The sequence below is a fragment of the Sarcophilus harrisii genome, chromosome 3, assembly GCF_902635505.1.
Source record: "Sarcophilus harrisii chromosome 3, mSarHar1.11, whole genome shotgun sequence".
Taxonomy (NCBI): Eukaryota; Metazoa; Chordata; class Mammalia; order Dasyuromorphia; family Dasyuridae; genus Sarcophilus; species Sarcophilus harrisii.
Window position 1 is genome coordinate 574,883,868 of NC_045428.1, and position 27,500 is coordinate 574,911,367.

The window sequence follows — 27,500 nt, forward strand, 5'->3', positions numbered from 1 at the left end:
TAAATTTGATGTGTACCTTTTGTTTTAGGGGGAAAAACCCAGAAGTTTATGATTTTGTGAACAATTTCTTCTTGCTTTACTAAAATATTCATATTAGGTGATGGCTGTTAAGTTTATAGTAAAAAAAAAAATTAAAAAACAAAAAAGTAAGCAAAGTAGACTGGAGCTAAATTGTGAAGGGCTTTACACCCTAAGCAGAGGAAGTTAATATTTTATCCTTAGCACAATAGGGGGCCCCTGAAGGTTATGTAGAGAGACTTGATCAGACTTGTTTGTCAGAATCCATTTAACAGCTGTTCAGAGGATGATGGATGGGGCTCCAGAAGTAGAGAGACCTATTAGAAGGCCACTGTGATAGTTCTCAGAAATGCTGTTGTCAGTATCACATTTATAATTATGATTTTTTTTGGATTTAAGTTAAGCTCTCTCTATGTTCCAAAGGGACCTCAAAGTTGTTCTTATTTTTTCTTTCCTCTATCTGTAAGCTTCTAAGAAGTGAAGTTAATAGGAAGCTGAAAGGAAGACTAAACACTTTTGTCTTGACAGAAGAGACTGGGACTGTGTTTCCATCCCCCTCGGAGGCTGCAGGGCCCACTAAAGCCTGTCACATTTGCCCCGGTTAGGATCTACAGACTTTACACTTAGATCAGATCATCCTGCCTTCAAGGTATCTAAAAATCCTTTGGCGGTAGTCTGCTGTCTTAGCCCTTACTGAGCTGAGCTTGGAGCTTGAAGGTGAAGCTTTGTAGGACTGATATTTTCTTCTTTTCTCTTCACCACAGTTAAGTGCTCCAAGCAGCTTTTTTACTCCTAATGATTAGCCCCTTTCTGTTCCAAACTTAGACTCCAAGAGAGGAAATAAGACTTGATTAAGACATAGCTCCCAGGGGTCCTTCCAGCCCAACAGCTGCCTGAAGCTAAAGAGAAGATGACGATAACTTATGTTAGTTTTCTGATACTTTTAAACTTCCCAAGCAACACAGGAAGAAGCCCTTAGAAGCATAGATCTGACTTTGGGGTTTTTAAAATCTATACAAGAAGAATAACAAAGTTCCATTGAAAGAATACCTACAATAGAGTTAGAGGCAGGGTCTTAATGCCCTTCCTACCCTGGAGACTTCTTACCTTTCTGTTCTTACACTGTATTACTCCCTGCCACACACGCTGTGATTCACCCATACTGGCCTTCTTGGTCTCTATCTCTTTTCTCTGCCTGGGATACCCTCCCTCCTGTCTTCTTTCAAGTCCCAGCTAACATCCCACCTCGTATAGGAAGATTCTCCTGATCCCTTTAATCCTAGTCCCATCCCCCTTTAGTATCTTTAATTTTTTCCTATATATGGGTTTGTTAGTACATAATTGTTTGTATATCTCCCTCATTAAGCTTTGAGCTCCTTGTGGAGGTCATGTGATCTATGATGTGGGATCTGGCACCAAATGGTGGCAGGCACTAAAAGTTGGGGTTCAGTCCTGTGAAGAATTCATAGTTGCCATGCTCTTTGGCAAAAGGTAGTTTATTTAGGGAAGAGGTTACAGTCAAAATGAAGGAATATAATAGACACTGGGGATGGTAAATATGAAATAGAGTGGGAGAGCATGAAAGATAAGTTCCTCAGGGGAACTCACGATTACCCAGTAGAAAGACAGCATCCCATGAGGCTGGGCCATGGCCTTAAGTGACAGGCTAAATCCTGAAAGGTTCTTAGCACCCTAAAAGAATTAGTTAGCTCTAAGGAAGAGAAGTGGAGTTGGGAAGCAGAGTGGAGTTAGGCACGGGGGAGAAGAGAAAGGAGAAAGGCCCCATGAGGCAGAGTGCCATGGCCATGGAATGGCCCACAAGGAGATTTTAAAGGGGAAATTTAACCTCAGGGACATGACTGGGATTTTTGACAGGGGGTGGCAAGGTGAGATGGCTCCAGACCTCTACAGAGGGTGGTCCCTCTTGGTTCAAAACACCATTCAGCATCTCAATAAAAGGACAACTATCTGTCACCTTTCTCTGAGTCTCCAGTGCTTAGCATTTGCCTCACACTTAAAAAATGTTTGTTGACTGGCTGACTGGGCTGAATGAGCTCAAATTCTTTTCAGCTTTAAATCTAAACTCCTAAACCTTAGGACCTGACCTCATCTGATTTCCCATTTAACCTCTACCTTTTCCCTACCTCCCCCATGCTTCCAGAGATAAGGCAGTTTGGTCCCAAGGGGAAGAGAAGGGAGAGAGAATAAGTATTATATATCATATATGTGGCGGGCACTTTGCAATTTACTTTACAGATATTGTCTCATTTGATCAAAGAGATCTCAATGGCTCAAGCTTCAGTTTCAATCCCTTGAAAATCAATGATAATTCCCAATGTCATTTAACATTTTAAAGTGTACTATATGATGACCAATTCTGATGGACCTGGCCATCCTCAGCAATGAGATGAACCAAATCAGTTCCAATGGAGCAGTAATGATCTGAACCAGCTACACCCAGTGAAAGAACTCTGGGAGATGACTAAGAACCATTACATTGAATTCCCAATCCCTATATTTTTGCCCACCTGCATTTTGGATTTCCTTCACAGGCTAATTGTACAATATTTCAGAGTCTGATTCTTTTTGTACAGCAAAATAACAGTTTGGTCATGTATATTTATTGTGTATCTAATTTATATTTTAATATATTTAATATCTACTGGTCATCCTGCCATCTGGGGGAGAGGGTGGAGGGAAGGAGGGGAAAAATTGGAATAAACGGTTTGACAATTGTCAATACTGTAAAGTTACCCATACATATAACCTGTAAATAAAAGGCTATTTAAAAAAATAAAAACATTTTAAAGTGTGCTATTGCCAGAGAGGTAACTTATTTTTCTTTTCTTTTTTTTAATTGTAGCTTTTCATTGACAAAACATATGCATGGAAAATTTTTCAGCATTGTCCCTTGCAAAAAACTTCTGTTCCAACTTTTCCCTTCTGTCTCCCCACCCCCTCCCCTAGATGGCAGGCAGTCCCATACATATTAAATATGTTAAAGTATAAAGTATATGTAACTTATTTTTCTACATTTGTTTCCCTCATGCCCAGATTGGGCTGGGTTCAGAAACTCTTATTTCTCTGATCTGACTATTGTATGCATCACCACTGACACATGCACCAAAAAAGTAGGTGTGAGAATAGGGTCTCACCTTTGAAAATAGAACCTGTGCACCTTAATCACTCTCTTTAGCCTCCTTTCCACCCAGTTTTAATTGAAACACTAAACTTTTCAATTCTTTGAACTTCCAGAAAAGTAAGGTTGGGGGAATTCTTGGATGGTAATAATTATACTAACAGGATTGTTTCAAGCTATAGGTTATTGGAAAAAGGGAAGATATAATAATAATATAGCATTTTAAGGTTTGCAAAACTCTTTAAATACATCATCGTATTTAAGTTCTGAACACCCTATGAGTTAGGGCTGATATCATCATTCCTATTTTATGGGAGTTGGTAAGTAACTTTAACCTTAGGTTTTTCTGACTCCAAGTCACCTTAGGACAATTTTGTCACAGATTTAGAACTAGAAGGAATCTTAGGAACCGTCTACTACAACCCATTAGAGAGGAGGAAGACTGAGCCACAGGTTGGTTAAATGACTTGTTTTAAAATCACCCGAAGTGTGATCGCTTCTATACAAGGAGTAAGTAACAGGGGCCTTTGACTCCAGGGGCTCTTTACTCACCACACCATGCTGCTTCCTATCATTGTCATTAGTCACAAATATTATTAAGCACCGACTCTGTCTAGGATGGTGTGCTAGGCACTAGATAGGGAGAGAGGCTGTGACCTGGTCTCAGACTTCAAAGAGTTTAATTTTACTTGAGTGATTCAATACAAGTGTATTAGAGTCACCTCTGGGTTTTTTCTGGAGTTGTTTTGGGAGCTTGGGGTACAGACATCCAATCCCTACCCTCAAAGAGGTTATATTCTATTGCGTTATTCTGATTTATATCCCTTTTTTTAATTTTAGCTTTTTATTGACAAAACATATGCATGGGTAATTTTTCAACATTGACTCTCGCAAAAATTTCTGTTCCAACTTTTCCCCCCCACCCCCTTCCCTAAATGGCAGGTAGTCCCATACATGTTAAACATATTAAATATAATATATGTATACATATTTATACAGTTATCTTGTTGCACAAGAAAAATCAGATTTAGAAAGAAGGTAAAAATAACCTGAGAAGAAAAAACAAAAATGCAAGCAAACAATAACAGAAAAAGTGTAAATGGTATGTTGTGGTCCACACTCATTTTCCAGTATTCTTTCTCTGGGTGTAGCTGGTTCTATTCATCACTGATCAGTCGGAATCATCACCAAAGATGGTCACTTCCAATTGACCTATATCCCCATGGCTCTGGAGGGGAAAGTGAGGCAGGTGACCTTACCCAGCCCTCTCTTCAATCCAATTCACTTGCATGTTACAGCATCACCTCCCTGATGTCATGGTCCTCTTCAAAAATGGAGGACAAGCAACAAGAAGAAAAGGGACTTCTCTTCTATCTTTCCCTCCTCCTGCTTTTCTTGCTTTTGATGGACTTTGGGATGAAATCATTAAAATGCCTGACTTGCCAGGTAGCAGGCGTGGGAAGGAATAGCTATGGACCAGTGACATCACTCATTAAATACACGCTTTTCATTTTGAGATTAAAGCATCCAGGGAGATCCGCCGCAAGAGATTTGTTTCTAATTCTCTGGTAGGGCCAACTTTGCCATTGGAACAAAATACAGATTTAAAAAAAAACCATTTTCAAATGCTGTTGATATTTTTCCTCAGCAGGGACTCTCGAGGAATTTTTCCTGCTTGGGAGAATCTTTTAGAGGAATGAAAAAAAAGAGGAGAGGGGAGGGAGAATACTCTACTGGCTTCCCTTTTCCGACTGAGAGATAAGCATATTGTCCAGCTTATCTGTTCAGTCTGATTAGGAACACACAGAACCCACTCTGCAGACCTGTACACTGAGTGACCTCTGCTTTAGACTGAGTTTGGGTGGGAAAATGTATGTTATAATAAGTATATTAAGCTAGCGCTCTTTGTCAGCCCTTGGTTCCTTGATGTCTTGGAAAAGAGAACAGAGAATTAAGGAAAAACCTGCTCAACAGGTTCCCTTCCCTATTGACATAGATTCTCTCCCATTCCATGGGTTGGTTGGTTGTTAAGAACTAGCCCCCCTCCCCAGATCTTCTCTGTAATAGTGATAACATAATAATTGCTATTTCCACGATGCCTTTAGCTTTGTTTTCTGGAACAGGGTCTCATTTGAAAGTCCCAGCCATCCCGGGAAGTGGGATTGAAAAGGAGGCCCAGAGAGGTAGTGACTTCTCAGGTTGCAAAAGAATTAAATCAGGATTGGATTTGGAAGCTGTGATTTTGAGTTTGGTAGTCTTTCCTCTGGGCCCCGCTGTCATAGGCCAAAATTTCCTCATCTATGAAATGAGGAGGGATGTAGACTGTTAAATCCATCTTTGTTTATGGGTACCTCAAGGGTGACAACTGTTCTTTTTTTTTTTTTTAATATATCTCCAGTGCTTTGCACAGTGCTGGGCAAACAGTAGGTGCTACATAAATGCTTATTGATTAATTGGACAGGTGGCCTAGGATCACCTTTTCATCTCCAACTCTGCTATCCTACTACTCTCCCACACAGATGAGAATCAATCTTATTGGAAGATTCTCCCTGTTTCCCTTGTGCCCTCATCTGATAGTTTAGGAATACTCCCTTTCAATAGCTCCTTATTCTAAAACCTAAAATTAGAGCTCACCTACTCTAATTCTCAGCACAGCACTTGATACATAGTAGGTGCTTAATAAATGCATCATCTCAAAGGGTGTGATCTGTTGTAGTTGTTGTTCAGTCCTTTCAGTCGTGTTCAAATTTTCCCGACTACATTTGGGTTTGCCATTTTCTTCTCTGGCTCATTTTACAGATGAGGAAACTGAGACAAAGGGGGCAAAGGGTCTGGGGTCACCCAGTGAGTGTCTGAGGCTGGATTTGAATTTAGGAAGACGAGTTGTCCGGCCTCCAGCCCTGGCTCTTTATCCACTATGGCGCCACCTCCTGCCCAGTTCTATTTGGATCAGCGGGAGACATTTAGCTTTTATGTGAATCAGGGAGCACTCTAGTAATTCCATGCAGTTATTTGCCCAAAGCTGGATTATCTTCAAGGAACCAATTACCTTTAGATGGGGATTATCTTTTTGTAAGGGTCACCGGAATAGCAGGTGCTCCCTCCAAGTGCTCCCCCAGCATTACCCTGGTGGGACTGAGGCCTCCATCATGGCACAGCAACTGCTCCGGGAAGAATTCCTGGGGGAAGATGACCAGGAATCAGACAGGGATTTGCAGGGTTGTTTCTACATTGGTGGAGCGTTCCATCCTGGAGTCCCCTCCACCAATGACATCCCACTTCCTTTGTGTATTCTCATCTCTGTCCTAGCAGGTCACTCAGCTAGTGTGTGTCTAAGGTTGGATTTGAACTCGGGGAAGATGAGCCATCCTGACTCCAGCTCTGGCTTTCCCTTCTTCATGGGGGTATCTAGTTGGCCAGTCTTCTCTGAAGATACTCCTTGCTCTAAAAAGTGTGGGTGATAGGTTGTTGTTGTTAATCTTTGTATCTCTGACCCAGAAATGGCTCCAGATTGCTTCTCGGATAGCATGTAATTACAGTGAGCCCCCGGTCTTTGTCTGCCTATGGTCGAGGGACATAGCGATGCTATTTGGCCATTTCCTATTGGAGGAAATGCTGAGATCAGCAAAGTCCCCATCTCTGAGTAAAGACTTTTTTCCTTGAAATCAGCTTCCCACAGCCCAGTTGGGTAGTGGGGGGTGGGAGGAAGCTCCCCATCACCAGCAAAAGATGAGTTAACACTTTAAAAAAAAGCAAATATTAGCACACACAAAAACACTCTCCCGGTGTCCCCAAAATAAACTGTTCCTCTGTTTGAACTGTTCGATGGGGAGCAAGGTTCAAGAGTATTCATTTGTGACCTGGCTTTTTAGCTGATGTGTTTTGCTGTTTGTCATTTACTGGTGGTATTGCGAGGAACCAGTTGGGAACGGGAACGGGTTTCTTTCAGCATCCAAGATTGAATCGAGTTAATAGCTTGCTCGGTTCTGTCCTGTTGGGCTTCTGAGGTCCCCGCCAACTTTAAGTTTCTCGGATTCTGAACAATTTGGCTATTGAACTAGCATTTTCCCAAAATGCCCCAAACTCATGGCTGCCTTTTATCGTTTCTAAATATACCACTTGCCCCAAATGGAATCCTCCTTCGTTATCAAAAAGAGTTAAGCAAAAATAAACATTGCACTGACCTCATTGCATGCTGCATGCTGCTGTGCCTCTCTGGAGCCATTTTTGTTTTATCAGTTACTCAGAGATTAGTAATCTATTTTAGTGATCTAGTCATTTCCACGGTGACCCTTGTGCTCTGCTTCCTATGCCCTTCCTCCATTCTTAGAAGTTTGGGGATGCTTCTCTGATTTCCTCATGTAGATTTCCTTCTGCACAGTAATATCCCATTCACATTCAGATAACACAGTTGGGTGATTTCCCCCAAACTTAGTTTTCCAGATTTTTAGACCCATATTCTTTGAGGTGAGGATGGGACAAAATTAAAAGTTGGGCTAAGATCATAGAGCCTTCGAGATCCAACGTGGCCATTTTACAGATGAGGAAACTGAGACCAGAGACAAGAAGTCATAGACACAGCAGTGTGAATGTATGTATGGGAAGAGTGTAAAATTCACCAGAAACCTGGATTGGAATCCTGCTTCTTATTCTTACTAAGTGTGAGATCATAGACTAGATAGAGTTGAAAAGCACCTTAAAGGTCATCCAGTTCAACTCTCCTCCTTTTACAGCTGAGGAAATTAAGACCTAAACAAGTGACTCACTTAAGGTCATACAGCTAGTTAGAGATGGAGATTTGAACTCGAATCTCTAGGCTCCGAGTTGAGCTCGCTGCCTGCTGCACTAACCTTTCACAGTTTTGGATCCTCTGTTTGCTTATGAATTCCAGTCCAGTTTGTGTCAGGCTGTGAAAGAAGGATCCTGAGGTCTTTGGAGAAAAGTGCCCCAACGGGTAGGGCAGGCCCCGCTTGTCTCTTTCATCTGGCAGGCCTCTAATTTTCTCATCCACTGCCCTGCCCATCTCTGAAGAGGGAGAGTAACTGTGAGAAATCTCCTCTGTCTCCCGTAAATCCCTATCTGAGGGTGAATTGTAAAAATGAAGGAGAGAACGCGCCCTCTGCCATCAGCAGGGAAGCTGAAAGCTGTTCTGGAGCTGAGGACGTCAGATTGGAGGTTCCTGCCCCTCTGTCCTTTACTGTGTGTGACAGGAGTCATTAGCATCCCTGGGAGGAATGTCCACCAGAGCAGTGAAAGTACCAACGGGTACCTCAGCCAGTGCCTCAGAGGCAGGATGTGTTTTGTTTTTAATTTAATTATTATTTATTATTCAATTATTTATTTATCAATTATTTAATTAATTTATTAATATTTATTTTTAATTGAAGCTTTTTATTTTCAAAATGTATGCAAGGATAACTTTTCAACACTGACCCTTGCAAAACCTTGTGCTCCAATTTTCCCTCCCTTCCCCCACTCCCTCCCCTAGAGGGCAAGTAGTCCAATATATGTTAAAAATATATGTAAATCCACTACATTCAGACATGTTTGTATCTTGCTGCACGAGAAAAATCAGATCAAAAAGGAAGGAAAATTTGAAAGAAAACAAAATATAAACAAATAGCAAAAAGCAGAAATGCTCTGTTGCTGTTGCCATGTATGATGATCTCCTGGTTCTGCTCATTTCACTTAGCATCAGTTCCTCCTGCTGGTCATTTCTTAGAGAACAGTAATATTCCATAACATTCATATACCACAATTTACCCAGCCATTCTCCAATTGATGGGCATCTACTCAGTTTCCAGTTTCTGGCCACTACAAAGAGGGCTGCCACAAACATTCTTGCACATGTGGGCCCTTTCTTTCCTTTAAGATCTCTTTGGGATCTAAGCCCAATAGTAGCATGACTGGGTCAAAGGCTGTGCACAATTTGATAGCCCTTTGGGTATAGTACTAAATTATTCTCCAGAATGGTTGGATCCGTTCACAGTTCCACCAACAATGCATCAGTGTCCCAGTTTTCCCTCATCCCCTCCATCATTATTATTATCTTTCCTTTCATCTTAGCCAATCTGAGAGGTGTGCAGTGGTATCTCAGAGTTGTCTTAATTTGCATTCCTCAGAGGCAGAATTTGAAAACAGCTCCTCAGGTGAGCTATCAGTGGCAGTTATTTTGAAGAGGCGGCCTCTTTTGGTGGAAGAAATTCAAGACTAGGAACTAAAAGGTCTGGATTTGAATCCACACTCTGCCCTTTAGAAGCCACAGGGCCTTGGACCTTTTTATGTGCCTCAGTTTCCTCCCTTGGTAAAATGGGGACAAAAATACTATACCTAATTGATTCTTAAGAGCTATGATAATCATGGTCCCTCCTCCCTCCTTCCTTTCTTTCCTTCTTTCCTTCCTTCCTTCCTTCCTTCCTTCCTTCCTTCCTTCCTTCCTTCCTTCCTTCCTCCTTACAACTGGGGAGACTGAGGCCCACATGGCTATAGTCAGGCCCTTGGAGGCCGCTCCCCAGGGGAGGGGAGTGTGTGCCCAACAGCACCCAGGCAGAAGTGGAATGACTCTGATGACTTTCTCGCCTTTATAACTCCTTGCTAGTAAGTGTATTGCATTCTGCTCACACCCACCCCTGCCCTCTGGGTGATCCCATGGCCTTTGTTCTTTAGAGCTTTGGGCACCTTGATTCCCAGCTATACAGCAACCTGAGAATATTGGTGAGGAAAGAGAGAAGCCTTTATTCTGAGGGGGTTGTTCAAAGAATTATGGATGATTTCCCAGAAGCAAGCTGGCTGGGTGTCCTCCCTCCTGCCCTCCTGGGGGTTGTGGGTCCAGCTTGGTGTCCCTTTTCAGTGTCTGACCGAGGTGTGTGTGCAGGTAGCCAGGATCTGGAAGTTGTCTCTCTGCCTTCGGGGCAATTTATTTAAAAATACTTTTTAATAAAGAAAAATAAAAAATGCTTCCTGCTCAGAAGATTGGGGATTCCTGCTGAGGCATGTTGGAAGGAGAGTGGAACCTTGGACAGTCTGAGAAAAAGTGAGTGGTGAGTTCTTGAGGGTCCCAAGGGAACCAAGAGACCATCTAATCCATTAGCCTCAATTTACAAAAAGGGAAACTGAGGCTCAGGAGTGAACTATCTTGCCAAAGGTCACACACATTTTGATGCCAGGATTATAGAATGAAAGAAGCAGCGGAGGAAAAGTAATTTACTTTATTTTTAATTTTTTTGTTGCTGGGGCAATTGGGGTTAAGTGACTTGCTCAGGGTCGCACAACTAAGATATTAAGGTCTGAGGCTGGATTTGAACTCTGGTCCTCCTGACTTCAGGACCAGTGCTCTAGTCACTGCACCACCTAGCTGCCCTGTAAGTCACATGCACAAAGCCCTACACACATCCCACATTGGACATCTGAGGGAACTGGAGCGTGGAGGTGATTTGCTCAAAGTCACACAGTCAGTAAGTGGCAGAGTGAGATCTGAAGAATGTCCCCGACCTTAAAAGCCCAGCTCTCTGGGAGCCGGAGCGTGGAGGTGGACGTGCCCCAGTGGGGCCTCTGAGAAGCCAGCCCTGACTGGGCCAGACCCACCCTGATGAGCCACAGTTGCCCCAAGCTGTGAGATTTAACTTGACCAACAAGTACTTGTCAGATGTTCTCCAGTGGCCAGGCTGCTCACTGCTCTAAAAAGCCAATTGTTTGTCTGGGACAAGCTGAAATCCCAGGCTGCTCTTGGCTCTGAGGCCTGCGGGAGAACTACAGGTCCCTCTTGGACCTCCAGGATGGGACGCTTGGCCAGCCTCTGCTCTCTCCAGCCCTTCCCCTCCAACTGCTGAATCACAAGCCCAGGACGGACCTCATCACTGCTTGAGTCCAGAAGCCATAGGACTTCCTGTTGTGTCTGGGATGAGATACACACTCTGTTTGGCGTTCCCTTGGCCAGTCTGCCCTGGCTGGCCCTTCTGGACTTAACTATATCCTCCTCCCAATTCTCTGTCCTGGCCACCCTAACCTCCTTGCCTCTTCTTGCCAGATATTCTGCGTGGGCCTCCAGGCACGGGGTTCACTTCTTCTCCCCCTCACTCTCTGACAGATTAGCTTCCTTCCAGGTTAGAGAGGCCTTTGGGGGCAGGTGGTTCAATGGATAGAGCATCTGCCTTCAGATGTGATCTCAAACACTTACTAGCTGTGTGACGCTGGCCAAGTCATTTCACTTTATTGCTTCCTCATCTCTAAATTGAGGTGGAGAAGGAAATGGCCAAGTGCTCCAGTATCTCTGCCAAGAAAACCACAAATGGGGTCATAGAGACTCAGAAATGACTGCACAATAATGAAGAAGTTGTTTGTGATCCCCTAGATCAGTGTGTCCCCCCGAAAGTTACTTTGTACCTTCTCTTATCTGTATTTTTATATATCAGTTCATGTGTTTTTATTTGTGTTGTAAGACCTAGCATCGTGCCTGGCACATAATTAGAACAATAAATGCTTTTTGATCTATGCTGTTTCCCCTACCTGCACCCTCAATAGACTGGAAACAGCTTGAGGGCAAGCCGGTTTTTTTTTTCCCTAAGTCTCTGTTCTCCCCATCTCTAAAATGGACATAATGGCACAAGGCTATTGTAAGGCTCAAATGAGATCCTGGGAATAAAACGCTTTACAAATCTGATAGTGCCATCTATTCGTTGTTGTCATTGAGTCATTATAGCTATGTGATGGTCACTCTTGGGGTACCCCATTTGGGGTTTTCTTGGCAAAAATACTGGGGTAGTTTGTCATTTCCTTTTCTATCTCATTTTGCAGATGAGGAAACTGAGGCATACAGGGTTAAGTGACTTGCCCAGAGTCACGTAGCTAGTAACAGTCTGAGGCCAGATTTGAAGTGAGGGCCTCCTGACTCCAGGGATGATGTGCTGTCTACTGCACCACTTAGCTGCCCTCAAAGCACCATATAAATGTTGATGATGATGATGACCATGACCCTAGTCTTTGTAACCCCAATATCTAGGAGGTAATTACTGATTATGAAATTGTATGACCACTTGTTGGAAATGTAAAGACAGAAGGAAGGAAGGAAGGAAGGAAAGAAAAGGAAAGAAGGAAGGAAGAAAAGAAAGTAAAGAAGAAAAGAAGGATTGAAGAAAGGGAGTAGAAAAGAAAGGAAAAAAGAAAAGAAAGGAAGAAAAAATAAATGAAGGAAAAAAGGAATGAAGTAATATAAGAAAAGAAAAAAGAAAGTAAAGAAGAAAGGGAAAGAGAAAGAAAAAGGAAGCAAGTAAAGAAAAGAAGAAAAGGAAGGAAGGAAAAAAGAAAAGTAAAGAAGAAAGGAAGAAAGAAGAAAAGAAGAGAGAAAGAAAAGGAAGAAAGGGAAGGAAGAAAAAAGAAAGGAAGAATGAAAGAAGAAAGGGGGAAAAGGAAGGAGAGAAGAAAGGAAGAAAAAGGAAGTTATTAAACACCTACTATATACCAGGCACTGTGCTAAATGCTTTATAAATATTATCCCATTTGATTCCCACAGTAACCCTGGGAAGCAGGTGTTGTTATCATTCCCATTTTACAGATGAGGAAATAGACATGCAGAGTGATTCAGTGCCTGGCCCAGGTCACACAGCTGGTGAGTGTAGGAGTCCAGATTTGCCCCTACAAATGCCACTGGATGATCCTTTATACTGCATGTATCTTGCATATAGAATTGGGGGTGGTGGTGACAATTTTGCTTATATAGAGTATACCCTCCTTGTGGGCAGAATCTCTGTTTTGTCTTTCTCTAGGGCATCTTTACTGCTTAGTCAGTGTTTGATGACTAACTCCCAAACCCTGCCACTGGTCTGCCATGCTGGGCTGTCTCTACTTGCCCTCTTTGCCCCTTATCCTTTCGCCATCTGCCTTTTTCACAAACTCTTTAGAAAACTCACTCCTTTAATTCATCAGACTTCTGAAATCATCAGATTTTATAGAGGAAGAAACGAGGGGCCCAGTAGAATCAGAATCAGAAAGGCCTGAGTTCAAATTCCGCGTCTGACACAATTGACCCCGGACAATTCATTTAACCTATGTGTGCCTCAGTTTCCTGCTTTGTAAACTAGTGCTGGTAATGACACCTACTTCTCTGGGTTGTTGGGAGGATAAAATAAGGTAATATTTATTTAAAAGTTTAGTAAACCTTCAAGTGCCATAAAATGCCAGCTGTTATTATTATTAATATTAAATTTGAAGGTAAAGGGATGGGTTTTTTGCCTCTAGATTTAATTCTGTGTAACAAAAGTCATTTAAAAAAACTGTGTTTCCTCTTTGGAAAACTTTGTCCTTCTGGCTCTAAAGCCACGACTCTGTGTCCTCCCCCCACGAGGGGCTCACTCCCTCCGCTTCTCCCACATCCTGTGCCTCTTTCCCTCCCAGGGAACAATGAGGGTTCATTGTTCCCAGGGCTGAAATCTGCAAAGGGAGAGCAGTGTGGCGGCCTTAGGATTAGCCAAGCATGTTCCCTTCCCTCCCCTCCCCCCACCCCCTCCCAGCTCCCCAGGCCGCTCCCACAGCATCCTTGTAAATGTGCTTCTTTGTGCAGCATTTGTGTGTTTCGGTAGCTCTGGGATATGGCGTGTTTTCTGAGATGTCCAAAGTGTGCAGGACCCTCTAGAGGAAAAAGATTCCCCTTCCTTTCCTTCTGATAGCAACTAACAATCCTAGATATGGGTATAGTGGGGGGAGGGGGGATTGGAGATCATCTGAAAAGGGACAGCCAGTACTCCAAAGGTGGGGTAAGTGTGTAAAGTTAAGATCTGGGGGGTCCTTGAACATGGATGGGGAAAAATGACATCTTTATTTCAGTATGCTTACTTTCATTTATAAACCTGTGTGTTTGATTTTATGTATTTAAAAATGTTATTATTATGAGAAGAGATCCAGAGGCTTTACCAGACTGCCAAAGGTGGGGTCTGATCCAAAGAGACTGAAGTCAGTCAAACCCTGACCCTGGCCAACTTGCTTAACTTTTGCCTCAGTTTCCTCATCTGTAAAATGGGGATGATAATAAATATCACCTGCTTCCCAGGATTGTTGTGAAGATCAAATGAAATGAGTTATGTGTGCTCTTGCCTGCCTTGTAGTAGGCAGTATATGAATGCTAGTTGTTGTTATTATTGTCTGCAGTGGCTTGTGTTAAGCATCTACTGTTTACTTAAGGGGATAGAAAGATAAAAAAAGGACATCCCAGATTTTAAGGAGCTTATCTTCTCCTGGCAAAAGAAGGTTTGTACACAGAGAAGTACAAACATGTACACAAAGGAATGAACCAAGAAGGTGGGAATGAGGGACAAAGGATTTGAATCCCAGCTCTGGAACATACCCTTAGATCAGAGCTTTAACTGCTCTGGGCCTCAGTTTCCTCATCAGTAGGAGGCTTCCATGGGCTCAACCAGTTCTAGATGTATAGTCTATGACTCAGTTTTTATCCCCTCCCCTATTTCCTCATCTATAAAATGAGATTTTATAGATGTAAGGTGTAAAAAAAGGATAAGTGAAGGACAGATGACCTCAGAGGTCTGTGGTTAGCTCTAAACCTGTGATCCTATTATTCAAATCAACCAACATTTATTAAGTACCTACTGTGTACCAGGTACTGTGCTAAGAGCTCAGGATATCAAAAATGGCACCAAAAAAAAAAAAAACAAACAAAAAAAAAGAGTCTCCTTCTGATTCTGGGGGAATCACAAAAAGGCTTGTGTAGGGAGTGATGCCTAAAATGCTAACCTTCTGAGGGGAAGGGAAGAGATAGGGAGGGAGGAAGTGGGAGACAGAGACAGAGAGAAAGGAAAGAACATAGATGGGAGGAAGGGAAATAGAGAAAAGACGGGAGAAGTTGAGAGGGAGAGACAGAAAAAGGAGAGAAAATATATGAGAGGAAGGGAAATAGAGAAAAGATGGGAGAAATTGAGAAGGAGAGACAGAGAGAAAGGAGAGAAAATAGATAGGAAGGGAGAGAAATAGAGAAAAGATAGGAGAAATCAAAAAAAAAAAAACAGAGACAGAGAGAAAGGGGGAGACAGAGAAAAGATGGGAGATATTGAGAGACAGAGACAGAGAGAAAGGAGAGAAAAATAGATGGGAGAGGAAAGAGAGGAAAAAGGAGAGAAAAAGAAGAGGAAGGGAGAGAAATAGAAAAAAGAGAGAGATAAGAGACAGAGCATCAGAAAAGAAGAAAGAAGCAGAAGAAGCAGCAGCAGAAAAAGATGATGAAGATAAAGGAGGACGAGGAGGAGGGACAGAGAAAGAAGGGAATATTTAACTGGAGTTGTGAAAGCTTGGGTTATGCTGACATACTCTTCCAGAATGAATGGATGAAAAAAAACCGCATTTATTAGATACCTATTATAATAATAGTAACAATAACAACAATAATAATAACAATATGTGTCCAGCACACTGTACTAAGCACCAGAGTTATGAATTCAAGCCACGCATATTCTTTTCTTTTAATAAAATATTTTCCCTAGTTATATTTCAAACAGTTTTTTTTTACATTTGTTTTTAAAACTTTTGAGTTCTGGATTTTCTCCCTTATCCCCACTTCCAGCTCCCTTTAAGAAAGCCCATGTAAAGTTATGCAAAAACATTTCCCTAAAAATCATGTTGTAGAAGAAAACATAGATCTCCTTCCCTTTAAAAAATCCTCAAGAAAAATAAAGTTAAAAAAAAGAGTGAACTTCAATCTGTATTCAGACACAATCAGTTCTTTCTCTGGGTATGGATAGGATCTTTCATAAGTTCTTCAGAGTAGTCATGGATCATTGTATTGTTGAAAATAGCAAATCGGGGACAACCAAATGGCACAGTGGATAGAATATTGGTCCTGAAGTTAGGAAGATCCAGACTCAAAACTGGCTTCAGATACAACACTAGTTGTGTGACTCTAGGCAAATCACTTAATCCCAATTGGTTTACAAAAAAACAAAAAACATAATAATAATAATAATAAATAATAATAATAATAATAATAGTAATAATACTATAATAATACTAATACTAATATATAATTAGTATAATAATACTAATAATAATAAAAGAATAGCAAAGTCATTCCCAGCTGTTACTTTGTTTTACCAGAACATTGCTGTTACTTTGTACACAGTATGTTTCATTTTGCTTGGATTCATGGAGGACTTTCCAGGTGTTTCTGAGTGCATCCTGCTCATCATTTCCCATAGAACAATAATGTCCCATCATACTCACATACCGCAATTTATTCAGCCATTCTCCACTTGACGGATAACTCCTCAGTTTCCAATTTTTTGCTCTGAGAAGAGAGCTGCTATCAATATTTTTGCACCTATTGGTCCTTATTCATTTTTCAAAAGATTTTAAGAGATTTAAAAAAAATCTCTTTGGGGATTCATGCCTAGTAATGGCATTGTTAGATTAAAGAATATGTGCATATTCTTAAAGGAGGAAAAGGAGAGGAGCAAGAATTGGAAAGTGGAGCAAGAAGAAAGCAGGTCAGGAGAGGGCAGTTAGCTTAGAAATGGCCCGGCAGTTGCATAGTGGGCTCAGGACCAGGTAAGACAAGCTAGATGCTCTCACCACATGAAACCCAGGGATTCAGAGCCAGTGATTCAAGTTTGGGCTAGAGAATTCTGGAGCGAGTCACCCACCCTATCTGAGCCTCATCTGATTTTGACTAGAGACGTGACCTATGACGCACCTTCCAGCTTTAGATCTAGGACCCAACGATTTCCATCTTTTCTCTATGTAATGCCGGAGAAACTGAAGCAAAATAGAGATTAGAGAGTATTTAATATTTCATTTGAAAGGGAGAGATTTATTGGGACCAAATGGAGCCATGGTTTGGTCCCAGGGCTGAATGAGACTATCGTCTCCAAGAATCCAGCAGACAGTGTGAGTTCTCAATGACTTATATACACATGGCTCAGACACAGGGGGTAGATTGAGGCAGGGGTGGAGTCAGGATGTTGAGAGCTGGAATGGGAACTCTGACAGGGTGGGGCGAGTCACCGGAGATGGGATGACATAATGGGGGAGGCACCCCAGAGGTGAGGAGAGGCATGTTGATAAGATGGTATCTGATATTCTAAAAGCTTGGGATGGGGAGAGTCATTCTGATATTCTAAAATATAAGATCTTTTATCCTTCTCAAATATTCTGATTAAGAGGGAGGGGTGATTTTACAGGACTGAGCAGAACAATTATAAGCCGAGGCAGAACAGGCAAGACAATTTAGGGAAACTGAATCAGAATAATTAGGGAAACTGAGTCAGAACAATAAAAGAGAACTGTGGCATAACATCTACATCTCAAGCCTCTGATGGACTTGGAATCAGTGAGCCTATAATCAGGTCCTCCTCTGGCTATTTGCTTTCTTGACCTTGGGCCAGACACTCAAACTCTCTGAAGTGGGAAGAAAAGGTGGAGCCTCTGATGACTGTTTTCAAATTCATTTGCCCAAAACTGAGCTCATTATGTATTTAATGGAATAATATAAAATATCACCTAATTATATACATGTTGTCTCCACATTAGAATGTAACCTTCTTAGACTTTTTTTTTTTCCTGAGGCAATTGGGGTTAAGTGATCTGCCCAGGGTCCCACAGCTAGAAATTGTTAAAATGTTTGAGGCCAGATTTGAACTCCCGTGCTCCTGACATCAGGGCCAGTACTCTATCCATGCACTGCACCACCTGGCTGCCCCAGAAGGTAACCTTCTCTAAGGCAGACATTGGTCTTGCCTTCCTTTGTATCTCCAGTATTTAGCACAGGGCCTAGCACTTAATGAATGATTGTTGACTGACTGAGTGACTTGAAGCCCTAAGTCAATGGTCTTGGCTTGCCTCCAGTCCCTTACGTGCATTCGTTCTTCTGTTTTCTTCCAAAGCTGGGGCGTCCCACTGGCGATCACTGCGGCTGCTGTTGCTCTGAAGAAGATCGGCTATGACGCCTCCGACGTGTCCGTGGGCTGGTGCTGGATCAACATTGAGGTCGAAGACCGGTTGCTGTGGATGCTGCTGGCGGGAAAAGTCTGGGAGCTGCTGGCGTACCTGGTGCTCCCCATCCTCTACATCCTCATCAGGAAGCACATCAGCCGGGCGGTAGGTCCCTAGCACTGTCACTGAGCGTCAACGATCGGGTGTACGTATGTTGGCTAGGACCATGCGTACCGGCTTGGGCTCCCTAGGGCTCAGTCTACCTGCTATAGAAGGTGACCATCTTGGGTGAGATGTGTGGCTGTGGTTTTACAGGATGAAGGGATTGCAAAAGGTATTTGTGGTAAAGGCTGTAGTGAAGTCAAAAGACAGTAGAATCCCACTGGTATGTCTGGGAAAGGCAGGTGAAATCAGTTGACAGACAAACATTTATTAAGCACTTACTGTTTTTTGTGATTTTTTTTCTTTGTCTCTAGCATTTAGCACAGTGACTGGCTTACAGTAAGTGCTTAATAAATGCATTTCTTAGTCATCTGCTATTTTTGCTTTTTCTTTGTCCCTTTAGCACTCAGCACGGTGACTAGCTTACAGGGAGTGTTTAATAAATGCATTTCTCAGCCATCTGCTGTTTTTGCTTTTTCTTTGTCCCCTTAGCACTCAGCACAGTGACTGGCTTACAGTGAGTGTTTAATAAGTGCATTTCTTTTTTTTTTAAATTTTAATAGCCTTTTATTTACAGGTTATATGTATGGGTAAACTTTACAGCATTGACAGTTGCCAAACCTTTTGTTCCAATTTTTCCCCTCCTTCCTCCCACCCCCTCCCCCAGATGGCAGGATGACCAGTAGATTTAAATATATTAAAATATAAATTAGATACACAATAAGTTTACATGTCCAAACCGTTATTTTGCTGTACAGAAAGAATCAGACTCTGAAATATTGTACAATTAGCCTGTGAAGGAAATCAAAAATGCAGGCAGACAAAAATAGAGGGATTGGGAATTCAATGTAATGGTTTTTAGTCATCTCCCAGAGTTCTTTCGCTGGGCATAACTGGTTCAGTTCATTACTGCTCCATTGGAACTGATTTGGTTCATCTCATTGCTGAGGATGGCCAGGTCCATCCGAATTGGTCATTATATAGTATTGTTGTTGAAGTATATAAGGATCTCCTGGCCCTGCTCGTTTCACTCAGCATCAGTTCGTGTAAGTCTCTCCAGGCCTTTCTGAAATCATCCTGTTGGTCATTTCTTACTGAACAATAATATTCCATAATATTCATATACTACAATTTATTTAGCCATTCTCCATTTGATGGGCATAGTAAGTGCATTTTTTAGACATCTCCTATTTTTGCTTTTTTTTGATCCCTTTATGACTCAGCACAGCGACTGGCTTACAGAGAGTGTTTAATAAATGCATCTCTTAGTCACCTGCTGTTTTTGCTTTTTTTGTCTCTCTGGCACTCAGCACAGTGCGTGGCATACAGTAAGTAATAAATGCATCTCTTAGTCACCTGCTGTTTTTGCTTTCCCTTTGTCTCTGACACTTAGTACAGTGCCTAGTCTATGGAATAATTCATTAATAAATGCTTGCTGATTGTCTCAGACACAAGAGATAGAATGGCAAAAATTGAACAATTCTCTTTTGTTGTTCTGAAAAGGGAAATAACATATACACATAGGAGTATATTAAATACAAGTGAATTTGACAAGCAGGTGGGGATGGGGAGGAGTAAAACAAGACAAGGCTCATGTCAGATCAACATACATTAAGTACCTATTGTATATATAAGGCTATGAGGGGCAGGAGTTATAAAGATGGAAAAACAATCTAGCCCCTGTTCAAAGGGCTTACAGTCTATCAAGGTAATATGATAATAATATATCCAGCTCATTGCAGACCTCACTATAAATGGTGATTTATTGGTCTTGTTTTGACACGTCCATAGACAAGAATGGTACAGTGTGGCTCGTGAAGGGCCACGAGAGCAAGACATCCCAGAATTCTTCAGGAGGGAGATAATACTTTCCATTGGAGAAATCAGGGCAAGCTTCTTCATGGAGGAAGCAGCATCTGTCTTGAGGCTAAAAGGAAAAAGATTTCAACAAGCAGAGACGAAACAAGGGTGTGTTCTAGGCCTGGGTGAGTGCCTGTGTGAACGCCAGGTCGGTGGCGGGAGATGTCAGGGTGATATCAGAACGCGATTATGAAGAATCTTGTTTGACTGGTTGAGGGTGTGAAGAGAAGCTATGTGAAATGAGGTGGAAAGGGAGAGCAGAGCCACACTATGTGTGGCTTCAAATGTCAAATTGAGGAGTTCTGTGTATTAACCTATAGGCAGTAGGGAGCTATAGAAGGTTTTTGAGCTAGAGAATGATGGGAGTATTAGTAAGACCTATAGGAAGGTAAGACTAGTGAGGAAAGATTAGATAGGAAGAAATGTAAGATCTTCTGAAAAATACCTCCCAGGATTCAGCTCTGAAACTTTATGATAAATGGTTGGTTTAAAAAAAAAACAAAAACATTCAGTCATTAATCATGTTCCCTAGAAGGTCTGTGAACTTTTTTCTAAAAAAGCCATTGTGTTTTTCCAACCCCCCAGCCTTGCAATCCTGCTATCTGAACCTCAAATCCAGTTAAGCTCAAGCTATGATAGGTGGAGGTTAAGACTCTGGCCTCTGTTCCCACAAGTTTACAAGCGTTTGGACAAAGATTTCCAAACTTGAAAGTTTATGAAGTAATTTCCTGTAAGAGGCCCAACAAATCCTGGTGACTTGAGTTTGGAGTTCAGAATCCAAAGGGAGGGGCAGCGAGGTGGTGCAGTGGCCCCAGAGTCGGGAAGATATGTGTTTAAATATGGTCTTGGGACACTCACGAGCTATGTGATCCTGGGCAAATCATTTAACCCCAATTGTCCCTCCCCCCAAATCCAATGGGTTTCCTACATCTATTTTAAATGTGGATGTTCTGCTTAATACATTAGCAGGGGGATTAAAAACTAGGAGTAATGGTTTATTCACTGGAAACAGAACTGGGATTTCCCCAACCCCAAAGAAAGTCTTCCAGGCTAGAGCAATGGGCTGAAGATTCGAATGTGAAATTTAATAGGGAAGAAGAATGTGAAGTCCTACATTAGAATTTTAAAAAATCAATGGAAAGATGTCAATGCACAGATTCATTTAAATATTTAATAAGCACCTACTATGTGGAGAGCAGCTGGTGGTGCCATAGTGCCCAGAACACAGGCTTGAAGTCAGGTAGACTGACCTTCCTGGGTTCAAATCCAGCCTCAGACACTTGCTAACTGTGTGACCCCGGGCAAGTCACTTTATCCTGTTTGCCTCAATTTCCTCATCTGTAAAACAAGCTGGAGAAGGAAATGGCAAACCGCTCCCATATCTTTGATAGGAAAACCCCTCAATGGAAGTCAGACATGATTAAAAGAACTTGACAACAATAATGTGAAGCACACCAGAAGGAGTAACAGGAATATTATAGTCCTGGTCCATCAGGAACCATCTCTCTCTTAAGGAGCCTAGGATAAGGAGGAGAGGGAGAGAGACAGAGACAGAGGAAGAGAGGACACACACACACACACACACACACACACACACACACACAGATGGTGAAAAGGAGAGAAACAGAGAGACACCGAGAGTGAGAAGGAGAGAAAGAGGGAAACAGACAGAGAGAGTCAGAATCAGAATAAGAAGAGAGACAGAGACAGAGGAGGAGAGGAGACACAAAGACAGAGAGAGACAGAAATGGTGAAAAGGAGAGGAAAAGAGAGACACACAGAGAGAGACAGAGAGAAGAGGAGAAAGAGGGAGATAGAGAGAGTCAGAATCAGAACAAAGAGAGAGACAGAGAAAGAGATGAAAAGAAAGGAGAGGGGGAAAAGATAGAGAGAGACACACACATACAGAGAGAGAAGGGAGAAACAGAGTGAGAATAGAATAGAAAAGAAGAGAAAAGAGAAGCACAAGAACCCCTTCTGGAAGGCTTCATTGAGATGATGGCACTTGAACTAAACCTTGAAAGAAAAAAAAGGATCTGAAAAGCAGAGGTGAGAAGAGGAGGTCTCCCATTTCCCAGACCACACCTCAGTACTTTGGCCCACTATCTGAGGCACTACCCTGCTCTCTAGGGGGAAGGGTCTTCCTGAGAGACTCTCACTCTCTATGTGCCAGTGGGACCAAACTCACATAGAAAAGGGAGCCACTAAACAATACATAATGATTTCTGCCAGCTGCATATTGACTTCTAAACAACATTTTTAATGTGCTCTGTTTTCTATGGTATCTTTATTTTGACAAATATTTCCCAATTATATTTCAATCTGGTTTGGGAGCCCCTGGGAGCTTTGCAGCTGGCACCATTGTGAGTGTTGGACAGCTCCCCCTATACCGTTGAAATCACAGGCCAGTGCCTATGGTCTTGTGATGGAGAGAGCCACCTGCAGCCAGAGAGAGTCCTGTGAGAACTGAGTGTGGATCACAACATAGCATTTTCACTCTTTTTGTTGTTGCTGTTTGCATTTTGTTTTCTCATTTTTTTCCCTTTTTAATATGATTTTTCTTATGCAGCATGATAAATGTGGAAATATATAGAGAATTACACGTTTAACATATATTGGATTATTTGCTGTCTAGAGAGGGGGCAGAAGGAAGGGAGGGAGAAAAATATGGAGCACAAGGTTTTGTGAAGGTGAATGTTGAAAACTATCTTTGCATGGATTTGGAAAATAAAAAGCTATTATCCAAAAAGGAAAAAAAAGCTTCATCTTCAAAGGAAGAAATAAAGCAATCATAAGCCAGCCCATGTTCCTTAATTACAATGAGGTCTTTATTATGTACATGGTCCCAAGAATGAGGGTAAGAAAGGAATCAATGCTCTACCCTGGTCAAACCACTGTACCTAGTTCTGGGACAATCCAGGAGGGATGTCGATGGATTAGAGTACATGAAGGAGACAAGAGGTCTGGGCTTGAAGTAAAAAAGAACTGGGGTCAGCCCCCATCCCTGATCTGTACTAGCTGCATGATCCTGGGTAACTCACTTCACCTCTATGATCCTCAATTATCTGTTAAAAAGAGGGTAAAACCAGCAGAGCCATTACTGAGTCTATATTCCAAGGAAATCTTAAAGGAGGGCAAAGTTTCCACATGGGCAAAATGTTTGTAGCAGCTCTTTTTGTGGTAGCAAAGAATTGGAAAATGAGCAGATGACGATCAATTGAGGAATGGCTAAACAAGTTGTGGTACGTGAAGGTCATGGAATATTATTGTTCTGAAAAATGAACAAGCTGATTTTAGAAAGACCTGGAAAAAATTTATCTGAACTGATGCTGAGCGAAACAAGAAGAATCAGGAATACAGTGTACACAGAAACAGTAAGAATGTGCGAAGAGTAATTAAGAAAGGCTTGGTTCTTCTCAGTAGTTCAGTGTCCAAAGCAATCCCAACAGACTTTGGACAGAAAATGCCATCAGCATCCAGATAAAGAACCAGGGAGGATGACTGTGAATCAACGTGCTATGTTCACTTCTTTTTGCTGTTTTTGTATCTCTCCCATGGTTTTTTTTTTCCCCTTTTGCTCTAATTTTCCCCAACCAACATGATTCATAAAGTAAAGTGCATTAAAAATAAATAAATTTAGAAAATGTATTTTCTAATAAAATGGGGAGGCAGAAAAAGGAAAAAAGGGGGGGGTAAAAATAGCTTCAGTGTCTGGTGGTTGTCAAGCTTAACTGACATAATCATGGGATTATAGTATTATATTTATTAGACCTGAAAGGGGCCTCAGAGGCCACCTTATTTCACAGATGAGGATAACTGAGGAAATGCCTTTTGCAGAATTTAAAATGTTATGTAAATGTCAGTTGTGAAGAGGAAGAACAGGAGGAAGATGAAGGAGGAGGAGAATTGAAGAAGAAAAAGAAATTGAAAAAGAAGAAATTGGAGAAAGAGGAGAAGGAGGAGGAGGAAGTGGGGATGGTTAAGGCTAGATAAGAGAAGGGTTGGTGAGAACATGATAACTGTCTTCAAGCATGGGAGGTGCTGTCATATGGGAATGGGATTCCACTTGTTTTGCTTGGTCCTGGAGAGCAGAAATAGCAGCAATAGGTAAAAACTGAAGATAGAAAAGCCTCCATTCGAACCGGGAGACAATTCCTTACGATTGGGTTCCTAACAACTGGCCCAGATTTGAATAGATTGTCTGGAGAGGTAGTTCAGTTCTCTGCCTGTGATGGACTTTACAGGAAGGACTGGACGATCATGTGTCGGGCAGGGACGCTGTCCCAGAACCCTTATTTCAGGTCAGAGTTGGACCAGGTGACCTCTGAGGTCTTGCTACTTCTGTGGTTCTGAATACTCCAAGCTCAGCAGTCCTGTCTAATGGAGAGGCCCGAGATTCTGTGCAGCTGTCGGTGGCCATCAGGAAGTTTGATCTGTGCCCAGTATTTCAGACCAAAGCATTCTGGGCTGTGCCCTGCTCCTTTTGAAAATTATGAAATTTCATTCTGCTTGTACATAGAAGTTGAGCCCACCTCACCAGGCCTTTCCTGCTGAGGGCCAGGCACTAACTTGCATCAAGGGACATCTGGGATATAAGCCATTCATTCTATTTTTTCCCTATCCTAAATCTTTTCTTCCTAAAAAGAGATGGCATGATGGATTATAAAAAGATGATTGATATCATGAAGGTCTGAGTTCAAGTGTCACCACTGCCTCATACTGGTTCTGTGACCTTAGATAAGTCATTCAGTGGCCCAGGCCACTCTATGGGAAAGAGAGGAAGTTATCCATTAACATTATAAAAATGTTTCAGAAAGACTTAAGAATTCTAATCAACACTTTAGGATCAACCATAATTCCAGAGGATCCCTGATAAAAAGCTTTGCAGAATGAGTTTGGGGGCAAGGCCAGTTTGAGAGATTTGTTTTGCTTAATTATTCTTATATATTACAATAATTTTGACTTTATTATTATTATTATTACTGAGGCAATTGGGATTAAGGGTTAAGTGACTTGCTCAGGGTCACACAGCTAGGAAATATTAAGTGTCTGAGGTCAAATTTGAACTCGGGTCCTCATGATAGGGCTAGTGCTCTACCTAGCTGCCTCTGGCTTGATTTTTAATAGCATTTTATTTTTCCAAATACATGCAAAGGTAGTTTTCAACATTCACCCTTGCAAAACTTTGTGTTCCAAATTTTTCTCCCTCGCTTTCCCCTCCCCAAGACAACAACTATTATAGATTAAACATGAGCATTTCTTCTAAACATTTCCATGTTTGTCATCTGCCCCCCAGAAATCAGATCAAATGGTAAAAAAAGAAAAAAAAAGACCAAGCAAATAAATAACAACAACAACAACAACAAGGTGACAATACTATGCTTTGATCCACATTCAGTCCCCATAGTTCTCTCTCTGGATGCAATGGCACTTCCCATCCCAAGTCTATTGGAATTGTCTTGAATGATGACCTCAGTGTTGAAAAGAACCACGTCCATCACAATTGATCATCACATAATCTTGTTATTATGTACAATGTTCTCTTGGTTCTGCTCACTTCACTTAACATCAAGTCACATAAGTCTTTTCCAGGCTTTTCTGAAATCAGCCTGCTCGTCATTTCTAATAGGATAATAATAACGTAATATATACATAATATATAATAATGAATGTAATGTTCATATGCCATAACTTATTTAGCCGCTCCCCAATTTATGAGCATCTACTCAATATCCAATTCTTTGCCATGACAAAAATGGCTGCTATAAACATTTTTTTTGCACATGTAGGTCCTTTTCCCTTTTATGATCCCTTTGGGACAAAGATTCAGTAGAGACATTGCTGGATCAAAGAGTAAGTGCAGTTTTATAGTCCTTTGGGAATAGTTTTGGCTTTATTTTTATTTTTCTAGTATCTCCAGGAGGAAATATATATATATATATATATATATATATATATATATATATATATATATATATATATACACACTTGGTTTTTAGGTTTTTAATAAAATTTTTTTTAAAAATAGAGTAGCTGTTATGGGCAGTTTTATTTACCCTTAAGCGTGGATATACCTCCCCCACAAAAAAATCTCAAGAATAGGACAAATCTAACCTTCTCCTTTACCAACCTACCCCGGGACCCTATTGTGGCAAAGAGGGGATGGGGGATTCTCAGGGGAACTCTCAAAGGCTGTGCTGACTGAGTACATGCTCTCAAAACAAAAGTAGGGTCTTGAATGTGAACTTGGCAGTGGGATTGTGTTATGTCTCTACAAGCTTGGCTGATTTTGGACAGGTTTATCAGTGCTGCCCAGAGGGTGGGAAGTTTTTCTAACAAAATGAACTTGAAATCTGTGATCCCATAATCCTTCTTATGTTACCATGGCTGAAAAATCAACAGAAACATAGGATCATAAATATGAAATGAGAGGACTTCAATGCTATTTAAGACCCCAGCATCCCCATTTTATAACTGAGAAAACTGAGGAGCCATAAAGAGGCACTGACTCCCCCAAGGTTAGCTAGGAAGAAGAACCAGGATTCAAACTCAGGCCTTCCTACTACTAATCTTTTTCCTCTGCACCATGGCTCCATGACCTCCTAGAGAGGACTAGCATTGGAGTCAAGATTTATCTGGGTTCAGGCCTCCCCCTGACAAATACAAACCATATAATTGTGGGTATGTCACTTAATCTAAGTCTGTTTCTTCATTCATAAAGTGGGGATGTATATGAAATAGAAAGTTGGGTCTGGAGTCACAAAGACCTAAATTCAAATTCAGTATCAAACACTTATTAGCTGTGTGATCCTGGGCAAATTACTTCTGTTTGCCTCAGTTTCCTCACCTGTGAAATAGAGATAAGAGCATCCACCTCCCCTGGTGGTTGTGAGGATAAATGAGATAATAGTTGTAAAGCACTTTGCACACCTTAAAGCGCGATATAAAAATTAGTTATTGTTGTTATTGTTATTCTACTTGGTGGTTAAGTCGGTTAATTTATTATGCAGTTGTTTTCAGTTGCATCTGACTCTTTGAAATCCCATTTGGGGTTTTCTTGGCAGAGATACTGGAGTGGTTTGCCATTTTCTTTACCAGTCCATTTTACAGATGAGGAAACTGAGGAACACAGGGTGAAGTCACTTGCCTAGAGTCAGTAAATGTGGCCAGATTTTAATTCATGAAGATGTGTCCTTTTGACTCCAGGCCTCTTGCACTCTGTCCATGGCTCCATCTAGTTTACCATCTCCCACTATTTAATTAACAACCATTTATTTAATCACCCTTTAGTTACTAGGCATTGTTTTAGGTGCTAAGAAAGAAAGCAACAGAGAGAGAAAGAAACAGAAAGAGGCAGAGACAAACAGGCTGAGAGAGAGTCTGCAGGAATATTTTG

General features: G+C 41.5%; 1 protein-coding gene across 1 annotated transcript in view; it reads left to right on the forward strand.

Annotated features, from left to right (window-relative positions):
- Positions 1–27,500, forward strand: part of GPR157 (G protein-coupled receptor 157) — a 46,964-nt gene that overhangs the window by 6,659 nt on the left and 12,805 nt on the right. Inside the window, exon 2 of the mRNA XM_003765511.4 lies at positions 18,034–18,247. Within this exon, the coding sequence (XP_003765559.2) occupies positions 18,034–18,247 (214 nt within the window). The remainder of the gene's footprint in view (positions 1–18,033; positions 18,248–27,500) is intronic.